This window comes from Peromyscus eremicus, chromosome 5 (genome assembly GCF_949786415.1).
Source record: "Peromyscus eremicus chromosome 5, PerEre_H2_v1, whole genome shotgun sequence".
Classification (NCBI taxonomy): domain Eukaryota; kingdom Metazoa; phylum Chordata; class Mammalia; order Rodentia; family Cricetidae; genus Peromyscus; species Peromyscus eremicus.
Genome location: NC_081420.1, coordinates 380,879 through 399,318, shown reverse-complemented (window position 1 = coordinate 399,318; position 18,440 = coordinate 380,879). Strand labels below are relative to the sequence as shown.

At 46.5% G+C, this 18,440-nt stretch overlaps 2 protein-coding genes across 3 annotated transcripts; one reads left to right on the top strand and one right to left on the bottom strand.

Moving 5' to 3' along the window:
• Window positions 1-718: 718 nt before the first annotated feature.
• Window positions 719-1,317, bottom strand: LOC131910246 (eukaryotic translation initiation factor 1-like). Its single transcript, XM_059262220.1, has one exon. The coding sequence runs from the start codon at window positions 1,232-1,234 to the stop codon at window positions 893-895; it is 342 nt and encodes a 113-aa protein (XP_059118203.1). The 5' UTR covers window positions 1,235-1,317; the 3' UTR covers window positions 719-892.
• A 2,777-nt stretch (window positions 1,318-4,094) lies between these two features.
• Cdk20 (cyclin dependent kinase 20) lies at window positions 4,095-11,250 on the top strand. 2 transcript variants are annotated; one of them, XM_059262733.1, is made up of 8 exons: window positions 4,097-4,385; window positions 4,691-4,804; window positions 7,699-7,887; window positions 8,073-8,194; window positions 8,344-8,406; window positions 8,974-9,097; window positions 9,401-9,556; window positions 10,327-11,250. In XM_059262733.1, exons 1-8 carry the CDS (start codon window positions 4,311-4,313, stop codon window positions 10,522-10,524), a joined length of 1,041 nt encoding a protein of 346 aa, XP_059118716.1. In that variant the 5' UTR covers window positions 4,097-4,310; the 3' UTR covers window positions 10,525-11,250. The 2 variants fall into 2 exon arrangements, with proteins under 2 accessions (XP_059118717.1, XP_059118716.1); XM_059262734.1 differs by lacking the exon at window positions 7,699-7,887 and having other exon boundaries at window positions 4,095-4,385.
• Window positions 11,251-18,440: the final 7,190 nt, after the last annotated feature.

Sequence of the window (18,440 nt, the reverse complement as noted above, 5' to 3'; positions counted from 1 at the left end):
GCTATTGAAAGTTAACAGGCAAAGAGAGAGAAAGCTTCTTTATTCCATGCCCTTTATGTAGTCTGGACTCACTTCAAAGGATTTAACTAAGAAAAAAATCCCCAACATGTATATCCAGTTGCTTGCATTTTAGTTAATTCCAGATGTAGTCAACTTGACAACCAAGAATAGCCATCACACACTATTTAGCTGGATTTCTAGTACCAGGTATGGTTTCCCTCTTGTTCCCGTAAGTCTAATTGGAGAACTGTTGGTCACCACCAATGTATCATGTCACTCTTGCACCCTTAGAGTTGTCACTCCACACCCCAACCAACAACTCTTTAGTCTGACACGTATACTCAAAGTGGAGAGTACTGCACACAAGAGTTGACACGAACCAATATTACTGATTTACAGGTTTTGATAGTTGTCAGCTGTGCCATTTTGTGGGAGTGGTGGGTCATAGCAACAAGGAAAAGATCTGGAGCATATAAAGAAAGAAAGCACAATGACTAAGGACCAGGCGGGTAATAAATGTTGTTCCTAGTTTTGTCTGCTCAGGCCTGCCATGCTTCAGACACTAGGTGTCAGCAGAATACCTTGCCTTTCTCTGATCTCTATTGTCAGTGGGAGACAGTTCTCTCTCTCTCTCTCTCTCTCTCTCTCTCTCTCTCTCTCTCTCTCTCTCTCTCTCAAATTAAATGCATTTTTTTTTTTTTGCTTTTTGAGATTTTTTTTGGCTCTTTTCAGTTTATTGCATGAAGGAGTTACACTAGTCCAAGTTAAAAGCGGACCCCAAATGATTACATTATACAAGCTGTGAGGTTTTTAAACTCGTGACAAGGGACAGAAGGGAAATTCTACTCATTGCAAGGAAATCTTCGCTTAAGCTTCAGAGAGTCACAAGCACTTAAAACCCATGGACCTTCAGCTGGTCGTCCTTAGCCAGTCCAATCTCTATCAGGAACTGGCATATGTTATTGCGCTGGTCATCCTGTAGCTGAATTACTTCTCCATATTCTGGATGCTCAATTACAGTACCATTGCAGGCAAATTTCTTCTTGAACACCTTCACTAGTTTCTTTTTATCGTAATCATCAGCGATCCCTTGGACAGTAGTAAGGGTCTTCCTGCCGTTTCTCTGTTGAATTCTTATATGGATATAATCCTCAGTGCCAGCAGGAAGCAGGTCATTACCCTTACTTGCATCAGCAAAGGGGTCGAAAGAGTGGAGGTTCTGGATAGCGGACATACGATACGATTCCTTTTCCTCGGTAGAAACCGCCTGCGGAAGGCGGCTGAGGGAGAAGGCGGGCGGGAGGGACGGAGCATGGGGAAGCGAGGGGCCTCGAGGGGGAGGCAGCTGAGTCCTCGGCGGCGGCTCAGTGACTGGGCTGCTTTTTGAGAATTTTATACAATGAGTACTATATATAATTTCATTCCCAACTCTTCCTGTGCCTCCTCTTATTTCTTCTTAAATTAATGATCTCTTCTTTATTTATTGTTACATATATGTATATATACATGCATAAATGTGCGTATATGTATGTGTATAGATATATATGAGTGTATGCATACACACATATGTGTATATCTATCTATATAGGACTAAGTTTATTTAGTGTTGCTCTTATGTACAGGTATGACCACTTAGTATTGGATAACCTACCAGGGGACTTATCCCTGGAGAAAACTGATTTCCCTCCTTTCTTAGAACTCTCTCAGTCATTGAGACAGGTCTTACTTTGTAGTCCAGGCTGGATTTGAACTCATGATCCTTCTGCCGTTCATCATCCCAAAGTACTGGAATTACAGGCTGTATCACCTGGTAGTAGGCTGATACTTTCTGTTTTTAAGTATAAGAAGTTTTTCTTTCCTTTTCTAAAGTTTGTTTTAGGACTTTATACATATTCAGCTCATGATACTGGCTACTGATGAACAAAAGGAAAGGCTTCAGCAAAGATGTGGAACTCACAATATTGCTGGGGACAAACTCTTCAAAGAAAATAGTCTTGTCTTGGGAGTCAGAGGCAGGTGGATCTCTGTGAGTTCCAGGCCAGCCTGGTCTACATATGGAGTTCTAAGCCAGCCAGAGCTACACAATGTGACCCTTTCTCAAAAAAAAAGAAAAAAAGAAAAAAAGAAAGAAAGAAAAAAGACGCTCTCATGATTATGAGTAAAAAGAGAGGCATGGTAGCCGACATACTGATTTTTCTTTACTTCTTGGTGTGTCCTCATATATAAAATTATAATAAAATATAGTGTATCAGTTTGAATGTCAATGCTACATTCTCCTTAATTCTGAGAAGTAACTAGCCTATGAGAGCTAAACTCAGCATGAAGTCAAGGATGATCTTGAATTCCTGGGCTTCCTGCTTCTACCTCCCAAGTGCTAGAAGAGCAAGGAGTACACCACATCTATTTTTTTTTTTCTTTTTAACTTGAGGCTCTTCCTCACACTGTGGTCCAAACTTGAATTTTCTGTTTTCCTGATTTAGCCCCATGAGTAGTGTGCCACAGGGATTGTAAAACTGTTACTATTTCATGCCCAGAAGAGGGTTCCACAGCCATTCCATAGGGCCCAGCCTCACACTCTGTTTAAAGGTCTTATTTGTTTTGTGTGAGACAGTCTCACAGGGCAGTGGTGGCCCACGCCTTTAATCCTAGCACTCGGGAGGCAGAGGCAGGGGGATCTCTGTGAGTTCGAGGCAAGCCTGGGTTACCAAGCGAGTTCCAGGAAAGGCGCAAAGCTACACAGAGAAACCCTGTCTTGAAAAAACCAACCCCCCCCCCCCAAAAAAAAGAGACAGTCTCACACTGTAGGTCATGCTGGCCTTGAACCTGAGGCAATCCTCCTGCCTTAGTGTCCTTAGTGTTGTGCTGTGGGATGTTCTGTATGGCAAATGTGTTGCTAATTAGTCAATAAATAAAACACTGATTGGCCATTGGTTAGGCAGGAAGTGTAGGCGGGACAAGGAGGAGAATAAAGCTGGGAAGTGGAAGGCTGAGTCAGAGAGACACTGCCAGCCGCCATGATGACAAACAGCATGTGAAGATGCCGGTAAGCCACGAGCCACGTGGCAAGGTATAGATTTATAGAGATGGATTAATTTAAGCTGTAAGAACAGTTAGCAAGAAGCCTGCCACGGCCATACAGTTTGTAACCAATATAAGTCTCTGTGTTTACTTGGTCCGGTCTGAGCGGCTGTGGGACTGGCAGGTGAGAGAGATTTGCCCTGACTGTGGGCCAGGCAGGAACACTCTAGCTACAGTGTTGGGATTGGAGGAATGAGTCACCATGCTGGCACATGTATCAACAAAAGCACGCAAGGGTTGTATTTCTCTGCATCATTGCCTTCCCAGCATTTGGGCATGCTCCTCTCCTTCTCCTCTTCTGCCTTTCTTGATTTCAATTTACTATGTTCGCACTTAACCATATCCTAACTGGCTTCATACTTGAGGTCTTAGCCTCGTTCTGCTGGGTACTGGAATTATAGGCAGGGCAACCACACCCTGTTTATCATCTAATTTCCTGATAATAATCATCCTAAAGGGTGTGAGATACCTTATTGTGGTTTGATTTCATTTCTCGTAATTAGTGGGGATGCTGGTCGTTATTTCACGTGCTTATTGGGCATTTCACTATATTTTGAGAGAAGGTCTCAGTGCAGGCTGCCTTGAACTGACTATGTAGATGAGGATGACCTTGCCAAGTATTGGGACTGCATATGTACTTTAGTGAAACCAGTTTATGTGGTACTGGGAATAGAACCAACGGCTTTGTGCACTCTAGGCAAGCACTTCACCAACGGAGCTTCATCCCCAGGCCTAGTATGCTCTTTTAAAAGGTACTTGGATTCATGATGCCTAGTGGAGAGACCAGAGGCCCAAGTGATTCTCCACGACTCAGCTCTGGGCTTGTCTCCAACACTAGCTTGAGTCAGTTACAAAGAGGCTCATCTGCAGCTAGTGGCAGACTAGATCCTTGCATTGCGTACTCTTGCCTGCTTCTGGATGTCCCCCGCCCGGCGCGCCTCTCTAGCAGAGGCCCCGCCCCTGAGCGCGTGAACACACCCTTCACTTGCGTGGCCCTGCCCCTCGTGGCGCCGTGGCCGGATTTGTAGAGTTAGGTCATTCTCGGGTGACTGCCGAAGGCTTGGAAAAGTGCTGCCTAGCGGGGATGCAAATTCCTGACTGAGCTCGGCGTGGGTCTTTCCGGTCACGTGCTGTGCGGAACAGCTGCTAGACACGTTATTGCTAGGCAACGCTTGCACGCTCTGTCCCGCGCTGGATCCCCGCAGTGGAGGATCTGGGCGCCGCTGGCTGACATGGACCAGTACTGCATCCTCGGTCGCATAGGGGAGGGCGCCCACGGCATCGTCTTCAAAGCCAAGCACGTAGAGGTGAGGCCACGCCGCACGCGCTGTCCGAGGGGTACCCGCTGCGTTCCCCCGCCGCGAGCTGCGGCCTTTCAGTGCTGAGACCTGCCAGTGCGCGGGCCTCAGGGGTCTCTGGTTGCCTGTCCGGGTCCCTTCTGTGGTGATCCCAGTTCCAGCGGCGGGACTGCGGGAGCGCAGCCCCTAGCGGACGGTTTAGATATTCCCGACCTAGGGGCGGATCTCTCTAGGTATCTTGTTCCTGGTGTGTTTTCTCCCAGCCCTTCCTTGCTAAAGGTTTTCTGGCAGTGTCTGCACTCTTTCTTGCACAGACTGGAGAGATCGTTGCCCTCAAGAAGGTGGCCTTGCGGCGGCTGGAAGATGGCATTCCTAACCAGGCCCTAAGGGAAATCAAGGCTCTGCAGGAGATCGAGGACAGTCAGTATGTGAGTGGGGCTGGGCTCTGGTGGGCGTGGGCAGGCTGGGCTGCGTGGACAGGCTGGGCTGCGGTGGACAAGACGGTGGGCGGCAGGTTCCAAGATGGCTCCTTGCCCTCTTTCACTCATTTCCATCCCTCCCTAACACCTACATACACTTTAAAGGATTCGCTACTCTGCTCCTGCCTGCTTACCCCTTATTAATGCTCCCAGGTCCACTATTTGCCTGAGTACTTCGCCCCCCCTCCCCCGTTCTCCCTCTCAGTTACCCACTCAGTGCTCACACACTCATTCATCATTTCCCTTTATTTTGTGATTTCTCTCTCTCCTTTCCTTCTTGTCCCCCCTCTCCCACCTTCCTGTTTTCCTTCCCTCTCAATGCTAGGCAGGTGCTGTGCTGCTAAATTATGTCCCCATACTAATTTCTCAGTAACTTGTACCCACTGAGCCCCTACTTTGTTCCCCGGGCGTGTTGAAGGCTTTATGTGTGCTCACCTGAGTTCTCCCTGCTTTTCAAAGTAGGTTTCAGGAATTTGTTAAGCAAGGGGAATGTTTCATTTTCATCATCAGTTCATAGGTCCTCAGCTATCCAGTGAAGACTTTGGGTTGAGTGCCACTGGTAGTCTTTCCCTGGGGCCTCCTAAAAGTCCTGACCTGTGCATAGGACCGGTGACACTGAGGAACTGGTCCCAGTCTGTTTCCTGAGAACATTGTGTAATGGAATCAGAAGGAGGTCACACACCTGGTGTATGTCTGTGTGCTAGTGTGTTGTGAATTCTGGTGGTGTGTGTTTCAGGACTGACTGTAGATGAGATATATTTTCATTTCTTATTCCTTTATAATTTGTGTACTATCTGAATGTAGGTGTATGTTTTAATTTGCCCAATGATTATTTACTATAAAAAACCCCAATAAGATGTTTCTATTTTGTTGCTGTTGAAAATTAAAGGTCTTTCCAGACAGCCTGTGTGTGGGACAGGGGTGCAAGGTCCATAAGGATGCTGATGATATCCAGCCATCTGAAGTTGCCATTTTAATTAATTAACTAATTAATTAATATTTAATTTTATGTGTATGAACATTTTGCCTGCATGTATGTGTGTGTACAGTGTGTGTGCCTGGTGCCCATGGAAGCCAGAAGAGGTCATTAGATTCCCTGGAACTGGAGTGATGGACGGTTGAGAGCTACTATATGGGTGCTAGGACCCAAACCTGGGACCTCTACAAGAGCAACAAGTACTCTTAACCACTGAACTTTCTCTCCAGCCCAAAGTTTTCATTTTAAAAAATGCACTAGGGGGTTGGGGAAATGGCTCAGTGGACAGTGTTAAGCAGGTGAATGCCAGGTGGACCTATGAGTCAAATGTTTGTAAGGTACTGGGCGGGGGATCCCTGGAGCAAGCTGGCTAGTCATACCAGCGTGTTGATGAAGCTCTGAATTCAATAGAGACATTGTCTCAACAGATAATGTGGAGAGCAATTACAGATGACTCCTGACTTCAGCCATGGTTCTCCATATGTACACACATACATCCAAACACAAAGACATATGTAAAAAAATAGATTTGTCCCCAGCCTTTATCATCTTCTTCACTAACTACCACTTCTTAGGTGTCCCTTCAGGGACTAGCATCTGTCTAGGTTCCAGGAGCACAGGACAGAACAGAAATGTTCATCAGCTGGATGTTGTGGTTTACACTGTAATCCCAGCACTTAGGAAGTGGAGGCAGGAGGATCCAGGTCATCTTATGCTACATAGTGAGTTCAAGTCCTTTTCTCCCCACTGTTCCAAAAAGACACTTATTTTCTTGTCCCTCTAGCCATCTCTGCTAGCCTTAGGGCCTTGCTCTTTCTGCTTTCGCTGCTCAGACCTGCTTCCTTGACATCTGCATAACTGGTTCCTCCCCAGGCCTGCCCCTGACCAAACCCTTCTAATAAAGTATACACACTTCCTTTGCTCTCTCACAATCACACTGCCCTCTATTCCTACACCTTACAGAACCTAAACATATATTCCCGTTGTTATTTATGGGCATTTATTCCCTCTTCTGTAAGCTCCTCTGAGTCCTTGCATCCTAGCTCGCTGCTCTGAGCAGCCTGGGCCTTAAGACTTTGGTAGCTACTGTGTGTGACGTATCTTCATTGTCCCAGTCCCAGGGAAGATGTGATTCCTGGTTCTGTCCCCAGGGTGCTGGGCTTTAATGTTCCTAGAGGAAATGGGTGACAGTTGGTACTTGAATGTGCCTGTCCAGGTGATCTGCAGGTGAGTGGGCTGGGTTGAGCAGTGGGTTGCTGCTGCCCACTAAGTGACCTTCTGACCTTTTCCCTGATTATTAGTGGAGAGTTAGAGTGGAGACCACCTTGTCTCTGGATAGCAGAGCACCATGAACCCTGAGTTCCCTGGCTATCTTTGCTTGCCTGGCCCTCTGTCAGGGCCTGGCTGATGGTACTGCTGGTGGTGGGGCAGGAGCAGAGGAGGTCTGGAGGTGAGTCTAGAGCAATGGTTCTCAACCTTCCTAATGCTGCAGCCCTTTAATACAGTTTCTCATGTGATAACCCTCACCCATAAAATTCTTTTTTTTTAGATTTATTTATTTATTATGTATACAGCATGTATGACTACAGGCCAGAAGAGGGCACCAGATGTCATTACAGATGGTTGTGAGCCACCATGTGGTTGCTGGGAATTGAACTCAGGACCTCTGGAAGAGCAGTCAGTGCTCTTAACCTCTGAGCCATATCTCCAGCCCTAAAATTATTTTCATTACTACTTCATAACTGTAATTTTGCTACTTTTATGAATCATAATGTAAATATTTTTGGAGATAGATGTTTGCCAAAGGGGTCGAGACCCACAGGGTGAGAACCACTGGTTTAGAGGCTGATAGGATTTCTTCCCCCAGGTGGTGCAGCTGAAGGCTGTGTTCCCACACGGTGCAGGGTTTGTGCTGGCTTTCGAATTCATGCTGTCAGACCTGGCAGAGGTGGTGCGCCATGCCCAGAGGCCACTGGCCCCGGCACAGGTCAAGAGCTACCTGCAGATGCTGCTCAAAGGCGTTGCGTTCTGCCACGCCAACAACATTGTGCATCGGGTCAGTATCAACATGGGCTGTGGTGGGCTAGAGTGAGCAATCCTTGAAGAGGGTGCAGTCAGAGGGTCTTAAGGTAAGCAGCCAGGGCTGTGGCTTTAGAGGAGATGTGGCCTGGCTGCCTGTTTCCCTGTCCCGAAACCCTGTCCAGGTACAGGGGAGACTGATGCCTCCTTTTGTATGCACAGGACCTGAAGCCTGCCAACCTGCTCATCAGTGCCTCAGGCCAGCTCAAGATAGCTGACTTTGGCCTGGCCCGGGTCTTCTCTCCAGATGGTGGTCGCCTCTACACACATCAGGTGGCCACCAGGTAGTGGGGCTGTATCCCTGCCAGTCCTCTCACTGGGGAAGAGACACCTCTGTACCTTCTGTCCAGGCACGGGCTGTGAGGCTGGGATGAACTTGTAGCTTCTCGTCAGAACAATAATCCACTTGTGATCTCAAACCCTTTTCCCCCAGGTGGTACCGAGCTCCTGAGCTCCTGTATGGTGCTCGGCAGTATGACCAGGGCGTCGACCTATGGTGAGACACTTGGGGTAGATGAGGTGATGTGTGCCATGGGGATATCCTCTCTGGTTAGACTAGTCTGCGCAGCTTGGGATCTATGTTCTTCACCCTGATGTTTTTGAGTTTGTTGGGGGGAAGGTTAGGAGAGTGGTAGTCTCAGCAGGAGGCTTCTGGGAATGGAGGGTGAGGTGGTCTGAGGTACAAGGCATGTAGTATGTTTAGGTATCTGACTTGAGGATAAGACAGTGGTGAGCTAGAGTGAGGCTTGTGTCCCTAGGTATGAAGGCTCAGCATTTTGGGGGACTAGGGAGATAGTTTGTGGTGTTCAGAGGTCTAAGGTTTGGGTTATTTTGCATTTCTGCCCCCCAAAACGGAGGAGGAGCTGGGTGTCCCAGACATGAGGCTTTAATTGTATTGGAGCTGTCAGGGGCTGCTCTGTTCTAGAACTGATATCTGTGGGTGAGTAATAATGGCTGCACTAGAAACCTCTGACCTTGACCCTGGCATGAGGTGTTAGTGCTGTTGTGGGTAGCTTGATCACCCATGTGTGAGATGTCCAGTTGCTTAGATCTGTATCCACAGGGCTGTGGGCTGCATTATGGGAGAGCTGTTGAATGGGTCCCCCCTGTTCCCTGGAGAAAATGACATCGAGCAACTCTGCTGTGTACTTCGCATCCTGGGCACCCCCAGTCCTCGCGTCTGGCCGGTTCGTAGCAGCCATTGCTGGGGAGGGGGCAGGTTTGCTCCATTCCCCAGTAGGAAGTGACTCCTTATGCAGCTGTCCCAGGGCCCCAGCCTCCCTTGACCAATGAAGATCACTTTCTTGGCCTTGCAGGAGGGCCAGGTTTTGTCTGGGTAGCATTTCAGCAAGTTGGGCAAGGAGCAGGCCCTAGAGAGGGTGAGGGGGCTAAAGGAGAGCATGTGTGGGTGATGATGAGCCTTGACCTGAGTGCATCGGGGGTGGTGAGGCGGGGGCTGCTCTCATTGCCTTTTCCTCTTCTGGGCTCAGGAGATCACAGAGCTGCCTGACTACAACAAGATCTCCTTCAAGGAGCAGGCACCAATGCCCCTGGAGGAGGTGCTGCCTGATGCCTCTCCCCAGGCCTTGGACCTGCTGAGTCAGTTCCTCCTCTACCCTCCACACCAGCGTATCGCAGCCTCCCAGGTAAGGTTCAAGGTTGTGGTCACTGTTCTGATACTCTGCCCTCAGTAGCCATGGGACCCTGCCAAGTCAGTGACTCTCAGCATCTGTGATGGGCTGGAACCCCAGGAGATGGGACTTTACAATGGGGTGTTTTTCAGGAGGCTTCAGGAGAGTAGTCAGTGACCTTGCCCTCTGCCCATCACCTCTCTCTTGTCATTGGTTCCTTCATGCAGTTACAGGTGTTGGAGGTGTGAGTGTTGTCTCCCTCGTACCCGATTGCTCTTCATGTCCTTATCCCTCCCGTGCTTGCTCCTTCCCTCGGGCTTGTGCTCCTGTGTCCTAACCCTTCAAATCCTGCAGCATCTCTCTGGTCTTCAGCCTTTCTCCCCAGCTCTGTTATATGACTTGTCCTGGGAGACATGAACAAGTGTCTGTTCACTCCAGATAGATACTGATAACAAATCTGACCTGAGTCTAGTCACAGTTTCAGGTGCTTCCTGGGACTTGTGAGTTTCCTTTACTTCCTGAGTCTTTAAGGAGCCTCCTGCCCAGAGGGAATGTTTCAATTGGGAGGAAATAGCTACACAACAAGCTATCATTATTGCTGAGGACATACTGTGCGTTTTGCCCCTTCCTCTGTTGGCAAGGCTTTTAAGCTCACTGCCATGTTCCCAGCTGCTGGAACTGTGCTCCAGACAGGCACACAGGCAAGGTTTGCTGAGTCAGCTGAATGATTCTGGGGACAGGTAGTGACTGGATATCTTCTACTGACCCTTATTTGCTACCCTCAGGCCCTTCTGCATCAGTACTTCTTCACAGCTCCTCTGCCTGCTCATCCATCTGAGCTACCAATTCCTCAGCGCCCAGGGGGACCTGCACCCAAGGCTCACCCAGGCCCTCCCCATGTGCATGACTTCCATGTGGACCGGCCTCTTGAGGAGTCACTGCTGAACCCAGAGCTGATTCGGCCCTTCATCCCAGAGGGGTGAGATGCTCACCCTATCCTGCCGCTTACCCCAGGAGCACCTAGACAGCCATTCCTCTGCCTCTTCCTTATTTGCCTCATTGGCCTCCCCAAGGCTATACACACCACACCTTGTCCTTACTCCTTAGCCTGGTTGAGGGCTGGGCTGCAGGAGGCAGAACTGTGAAGATGTCCTACCTAGCAGAGAACAAGACTCACAGCCTCCAGAAGCGACTAACTGTGTCCTTACCCAGGGCTGCCACTCAGTGGTGTCACCTGCCTTGGAGATGGTTCTCCAGGCTCTGTCTCCTGCTCAAGTACATTGCTATTAGAGCGTCACCTGGGGAGGCACAGCTAGGAAGGCAGGCTTGCTATGGTTTGGTTTCCAGAGTACTCTGAGCCAGGATTTGAGATTCATATAAAAGCCCTGAGTATTTCTGCCTGTTTCTATTAGGGAAATTGACAAGGGTGGCCCCTTAATTCATAGGGGTCAGTCACCCAGAAGGTGCTTCCAGTCAGGGCCATTTTGGTCCTGAGGCTTCCTGTGCTATCCATGTGACTTGAGTGCTCACCAGTCAGGGTCTAGAAGTTGAGGCCCAGAGACGGCCAGTCTGACTCCCAAAGCACGCTTTCCACATGCTGGGTGGTTAGTCAGTTTTTCTGAAGGATAAGGGTGAGCCAGAGGCTGCTGTGAAGATTTGAAGCAGGCATTCCTGGAATTCATTCAGTAAATAAACTCCAGTGTAACTCAGCCAGCTTGTTGATTTCTGTTTCATAGGAATATAGAAAGATGAGTCTAAAACAGTTCTCAACCTTCCTAATGCTGTGACCCTTTAATACAGTTCCTCAGGTTGTAGTGATCCCCAACCATAAAATTATTTTCATTGCCACTTCATAGCTGTAATTTTGCTATTGTTATGAATCATAATGTAAATATCTGATATGCAGGATATCTGATATGAGATCCCTGTGAAAAGGTCATTCGACCCCCGCCCCCCCAAGGGGTCATAACTTATAAACTGAGAAACACCGGTCTAAATGTTACTGAGATGTCAAGGACCAAGAGGAGGGAGCAGACAGAAGATGTTGAGAGGACTTGTATAGCAGATAGTAAGACTTACTACAAGGTTATATAACAACTAAGACAGGATATTGTTTCAGGAATTGATTAGACTCTTAACTATCAATTATTCAGATACCTAATAAAATATGCTAGTGGTTATGGCATATACCTGTAACCCTAGCGCTCAGGGGTCTGAGACAGGAGGGTTCTCAAGAGTGGAAGGCCACCCTGGGCTACAGTGGGAGATCCTGTCTCAAAAAAAAGGTGTATATGTGTATATATGTTATAAGTGTAAGCATGTATATAATATACACACATAGGAGACACATTATATTCTTAAAATGTTTGTTTTAGACCTAATATGTATTGGTTGTTGTGTGAGTAAAGGGGACACAGAGGTGACTAACAGATTTACACTATACTGTGCTCAGAAAATCTTGATGTCTTCATAATTCAACCTCCGTTTATTTCTCTGGTCACGTCTTTGTAGACTCTAAGGTTAGTCAGGCTCCATTAGTTTCTTGTGGCTCTTATGTATGCACACATGACAACTTGTGTCTGGATGCTGTTTGGAAACAGTTAAAGGTACAGGTTGATAAAAAGGTAGTCCATTTGGTGATTTACAAAGTGGTGCCTTCAGTGATCTCTGAAAAACCTTTTCTAACTCCACATTGCACAGTGATAACCAGGTATTCAGGCAAACAATAAAAACAGCAGAACACTAGCTCTCAACAGATGGTGTGACTACCACACTTGGAACTTTCTAGAGTAGTAGGTAGAATAGAGTAGGCAGTATTGAAAGCCATGTAATACATATGACAAAGCACAAATATACAGTAGGATGTTTCTCTCTCCCCCTCCAAAAAGGAAAAAAGAAAGAAAGAAAAAGAAAAAGAAAAAAGAAAAAAAGAAAAAAAAAAAGAAAAAAGAAAGAAAGAAAAGGTTTTATTCAGCTTGTTCTTCTCAAGATGAGATGATGAGCCTGGCTTTGAACTCCTTTTGTTAGTGAGATGACTTTGATGTCTTGTCTCTAACTTTTATTGGGATCACAAGCCTATATCACCACACTCCACTCATAATAGTAATTTAAATGCAAAGAGTACATGTTCTAGCTGGAACAGAGGTGCTTACTTGTATTAAAAAGGGAGTGAAACAGATATTTTCAAGAATGAAATTATAAATATAAATCAAACTTTTATAAATAAAAGAATTAAAAAATGTGGTATAGTTTGACGTCAGAGTAGACAATTATTAGGGATAAACTTTAAACTCTATAATGAGTTGAAAAAATTGCTACATATGTATGCACACAATACAGATCTTTTTCCTCTTTTTGATATTGAGTCTTATGTAGCTGAGGCTAGCGTCAAACTCATTATGTACCCAAGGTTAGCTTCAAACTCACTGCGTAGTCCAGTGAGTTTGAACTCATCCTTGAACTCATCCTGCTGCACTTATCATGTGCTGAGATTGCTGGTGTGGGCTACCAGTTCTGGATTGAGCAGTGCTGAGGATTGAACCCAGGGCTTTGTGCATACTGGATGTTCCAGCCCTTTCTCTGAGGGCTCAACAAGGCCTTGCTGTCTAGTCCATATTGTCCTGGAACTCATGCTTCCTAGCCTCTGGTGTAGCTGAGTTTACAGGTGAATGCCACTGCAGCTCACTTCACAGTTTTAGATGTGAGCAGTGAGAGAGCTAAAAATAGACAAATCCACTTTCAAGGTTTAAAACTGGGTCTGGTATGGCTGCCAGTGGTGGCATACAGTTTTAATACCAACACTTGAGATGCAGAGGCAGGCAGATCTCTGTGAGTTCAAGGCCAGCTTGGTCTACATAGCAAGTTCCAGGCTAGCCTGGTCTACATAGTAAGACCCTGTTCAAAAAAAAAAAAAATGTAAGCATGATAGGATTAATGGCAGGCAAGACATAAGAAGATTGATGTGTGTGTGTGTGTGTGTGTGTGTGTGTGTGTGTGTGTGTGCCAGTACATGTGTGCCTTAGCACATGTGTAAAGCTCAAAGGACAACTTTTCAAGAGTTGGTTTTCTCCTATCATGTGTGTCCCAGGGATTGAGTTCAAGTCATTAGGCTGGGTGACAAGTGCCTTTACCAGTAGAGCCATTTTGTTGGCCCCATGTATAGGGTTTATGCAGATATTTCATTCACATAAGGGACCTGAGGATTCATAGACTGACATCTGCAGGGTTCTGGAAGCAATTACCTGTGCACACTCATGGATGACTGCATTTTACTACAGTGCCAAATTACTTGGTGGATTGAATAAAGTGAGACATTGTTTGTAGTGCTGCCATTATATTGAGTCACAGTATTTCACAGGCTATTTTTTGTCTCCAGAGGGGAGCTGATTCACACCCTGGTTGTGTGAATTTGAGGAATTTCCAGAAATTACCTGCAAAGTCCTTACCCAGGACTGGGAAGCCTTCTGTATCTGGAAACAAATGTTCACGTCGCCAGTTCACCAGGAGGCTTCATCCAGGTGGAAGATTTGCCTGTGACCTGGTTCCTGGTCCCTCTTCATTACTAACCTGGGCACTAAGGATGGGATTCCAAAGCTATCTGCCATCTTCCACCCCAGCCTGGCTGAGACATCCCTTTCCTTTGGGAATTCTTTCCTTCTGGAGGCCTGGAGCCCCACCTCCATCCACTCAGCAGGTGCACCTGGCCCATCCCTGGGCTCTTGAGAGAATCCCAGCCTATCCTCAGCAGGTGGTCAGAGGCTATGCTTGGGATTGAGGAAGCTCTTCAGAGGAGTCTTTTCTCTGAATGGAACTTGAGAGAGACAGCATCTTTCTGTCAGGTTTTAAGGGTGTGGAGGGACTGGAAGAGTAGCTGTCCTGCTATGACAAGAGCAAGCCTAATATTAGGCTTCAGGGGTAAATGAAATTCATAAAGAGAATAAAATTGAAAGGAGAAAGAAAGTACTAATGACTTTATGTGCTTGTGAATGGCAGGAACTTTTAACAGTGGGAGTGGGTCTCACCATTAACAAGGATCTAAGACAGGAGGAAAAAAAGAAAAGAGAAGAGAGAGACAGAGACAGAGACATAAACTAGCTGACCTCTGGCTTTTTCCTCTGGTTGCTTAGAAATAGTCTGCCTGGTCTTCAACTTCACACCTTTTTCTTCCTTCATTCTCTAGAGCTGAGAGGCTTCATACAGGTGACAGATTTGCCTATGGCTCCCGGTCTCCACCACTGTTTTGTGACACTGCTCCTGGGGATATAAGAACAAACATCTATTTACCCCAGCTAGGGAACCAACAACAGACCAAGATACAAACATCACCAAGTTCAACTTGGTGAAACAGCTCTGCTGGGTGTGGTGGATTGAAAGAAAGGGGATGCACCAAAGGGGATGGTTCCTGCCTTCAATCCCAGCACTTGGGAGGCAGAGGCTGGTAGATCTCTGAGTTTGAGGTTAGCCTGGTCTACAGAGCAAGTTTCAGGACAGCAAAGCTTAGGCAGTAAAAGACAGAAAACTAGTGAAGATGTAACTGAATGAGGGGCCGTGTTTCAGCCCCAGCAAGCAGCAGAACTTGGCAGCTTTGGCCATGTGGTTCTGGGTTTAGAGTTAAGGACAGAAGAAAGGAATTGTGGAATAAAGCTGCTGAGGCCAGGTATGTGTCAGGGATGTCCCTGAGTGGAGTCCTAGAGAGGCCATTGTGTGAAGCTATGAAATTGAAGCCTGGATTGCCTTGGAGACTCAAGATGTTGGAGATGCTAGAGCCATGGGATGCTAGAGCCAAGGAGAGCAGGGAGTGGAATCAAAGTGTGTTGCAGTCAATAAAGCTGAGCGGAGTTAGAGATCTGAAGAGCATATTGACATCAGATGTGGAGATTCAGAGTTTGGAGTTAGCCCAGCTGGTTTTCTGTCTTGCTTTGGTCCAGTATTTCCTCACTACACTCCTTTCCCTACATTTTGGAATGGTAGTACATATCTTGTGCCATTATATGTTGGAAGTATACAATCTGCCTTTTGATTTTGATTTTTAAATTTTTTTTTTATGTGGATTAGTGTTTTGCCATGGGTGTCAGGTACTCAGGAACTGGAGTTACAGACAATTGTGAGCTGCCATGTGGGTGCTGGGAATTAAACCAGGGTCCTCTGGAAGAGTAGTCAGTTCTCTTAACCCTTGAACCATCTCTCCAGCCCTCTTGATTTTGATTTTTACAGGGGGATTATAGTTAAGAGCTTGCCATGCATCTCAGAAGAGACTTTGGCTTTTTTTTTTTTTTTTGTTTTTGTTTTTGTCTTTTGAGACAGGGTTTCTCTGTGTAGTTTTGGTGCCTGTCCTGGATCTCACTCTGTAGACCAGGCTGTCCTGGAACTCACAGAGATCTGCCTGGCTCTGCCTCCTGAGTGCTGGGATTAAAGGCATGTGCCACCACCACCAGGTGAGACTTTGGCCTTTGAAACAAGTTTGAGACTGTTATAGACTATGGAGACTTTTGAAGTTGGACTGAATACATTTTTTTTGCATTATGATATGGCTATCATCATTTCAGGGCCAGGGAGAGGAATGTTTAAAAGAAAATGGCCCTACAGGGAGTGGCACTATTGGGTGTGGCCTTGTTGAGTAGGCCTAGCCTTGTTGGAGGAAGTTTGTCACTAAAGGGGTAGGCTTTAAGGTCTCTTTTTCTCAGGCTTCCTTCAATATCAGTTTCAGAGCACTTCCTGTTGTCTGCAAGATGTAGGACTATTCTAGCACCATATCTGCCCCCACACCACCAATGTTTCCCATTATGATGATAATAATAGACTGAACCTCTGAAACTGTATGCCACACCAATTAGATGTTTTCTTTATAAGAGTTGCCATGGTTATGGTGTTTCTTCACCGTAATAAAAACTCTAAGACATTGGGGTTATTTACAGGAATATGGGTGAGGGGTTACTTATAGAAGCAGAAATGACTAAAAGACTCCCAAACCTACTCCAGCATGGGTGACAGCTCATGAAAGCTGGAAAGCTGGAGTGCACTGCACAACCTTTAGGCAGCTCAGCTGGTGGAGATTCTTCTAGACAGCCCAGATTATCTGATGATGTCTCTTAGCAGTTCTTACAGTTGGTAAATGCTTGGGGATGGTGGACACCTTGTGAATCTGCCCGGTTTTAGGGACCTGAAGCCTTTGAGTTGTTTACTTCTTCAGCTTAATCAATTCCTTGCAGGATGGAATGTTTTACTTCCCCTTAGAGCATCCTGTGTCTTTACAAGCCTCCCTTCAAGAGGGAGGGTTTTATTTTGGAGGATATTGCTACACAATCATCACTAATTTGGGGCCTTATATATAAGATTCTGAAGCGACTTCCTCTCCCATCCCATCCTGGGGTAAACCCATGAGATTCAGAGAGCTAGCTTTGCTCTGCAGCCTAGAAAACACAGCATCCAGCTGGCTAAGAGGGGGCTAAAGCCAGCATATGGATGAGAACGTCAAAGAGCAGGTAGCATAGGGACAGTGTCAGGCCCTTGAGGTACACTGGGAAAGCATTCTCCTTCCACAGTTCTTAGATAGTTTTTAGGTTTCATCTAATTTTGAAATGTTTCTGATGTGAGGATTGTGGTGGTTTGGGGAACATTCTGACCCTCTTGGGAATCTTCCTGTGTAGATCTTTTCTATACCTGGCCTGATGCTCCCTGATGAGATTTGAATCTACAGATGGGTTGAGATTGGCCACCTCTGTGTCAACTGGAAAAAAATGAAGGATGTATCTCTAAAGTTAGGTGCAATTTTATTACACAGCAAATGCAATTTAATGCTGATTTAAAATGAATGACAATTCCTGTTTCTTTATGATGGGTTTGACAGGCAGATAAAGCAAAAGTGGAGTTTCCAGTTGCCATGAGGCCCAGCCAGATAATATGGGCTGGCGTCAGAATACACAGACAGTAGATGGCGCCATTGGCTTGTGTGATATGATCTACATTGCATGCTCTCTGAACCCCAAGAGGCCCAGAGGACAGGAAGTTATTCCTAGTACACCAAATCATGTGACTTAGATAGGCACAGCGTGAACAGAGCAGTTACCACCTCAGGCTGCCATCTCCTCAGAGACAGGGGCCTCAAAGCCATCAAAGGGGGCTGCCACCTTCAGGATAAGTTAGAGTACTGTTCTTGTGAGGAGTGACCTTGTCAGAACCTGGTCATCCCAGAGCAGTGGAACTGATCATTGCAAGGGGTGGGGCTGAGGGACAGTAGGGCAAAAGAGGGGTGGGGAGGGTGGGGAGGGCTTGTGGAAGACTGACCTCAGTGCTGATATTTCTGCTATTTTTGCCACCTTAAGGTGAAAATAGGGACAAATACTCACCGTGGATCATACATGAGATAGGGACTTTGACAAGAACATAAGAGCCACCCACATGATGAGTAGATCACTCCTGGGCTACCTGCCACTCTGAAACATCTTGGTTCCTTCTTGTCCACCCCAACTCTTCCTACCATTTTTGTTTCTCTTCATACTGGGGATTGTTCCTAGTGGTTATTATTATTATTTTTTTCTTTAACACCCTTTTCCTTTTATGTGTCTATTATTTTGCCTGCAAGGATGTCTGTGTACCACATGTGTGTCTGGTGCCAGCAGAGGTCAGAAGGGGGCATCACGCCCTCTGGAACTGCAGTTACAGATGGTTGTGAGCTGCCATGTAGGTCCTCTGGAAGAGCAATCAGTGTTCCTAACCACTGGGCCATTACTCCATACCTGCTGGTGGTAGTCTTCAGAATTTTCCTGGAAGTTGGTAATGCCGGAGTCATTTGTTTCTGCTCATCTTTATTTAGGTCTTGGGGAAACTATGATCTAGGCCAATGTAATAGTAGCTCACCAAAGAGCAGCTATGCTTACCTTCTCTTATAGGATCATGGCTT

Excerpts from the sequence above, each read along its gene's own strand:
- LOC131910246 (XM_059262220.1), bottom strand. The coding sequence starts at position 1,234 with ATGTCCGCTATCCAGAACCTCCACTCTTTCGACCCCTTTGCTGATGCA.
- Cdk20 (XM_059262733.1), top strand. The coding sequence starts at position 4,311 with ATGGACCAGTACTGCATCCTCGGTCGCATAGGGGAGGGCGCCCACGGC. Across the intron at positions 7,888-8,072 it reads CCAACAACATTGTGCATCGG|GACCTGAAGCCTGCCAACCT; the intron begins GTCAGTATCAAC and ends TTGTATGCACAG. Across the intron at positions 9,557-10,326 it reads AGCGTATCGCAGCCTCCCAG|GCCCTTCTGCATCAGTACTT; the intron begins GTAAGGTTCAAG and ends TGCTACCCTCAG.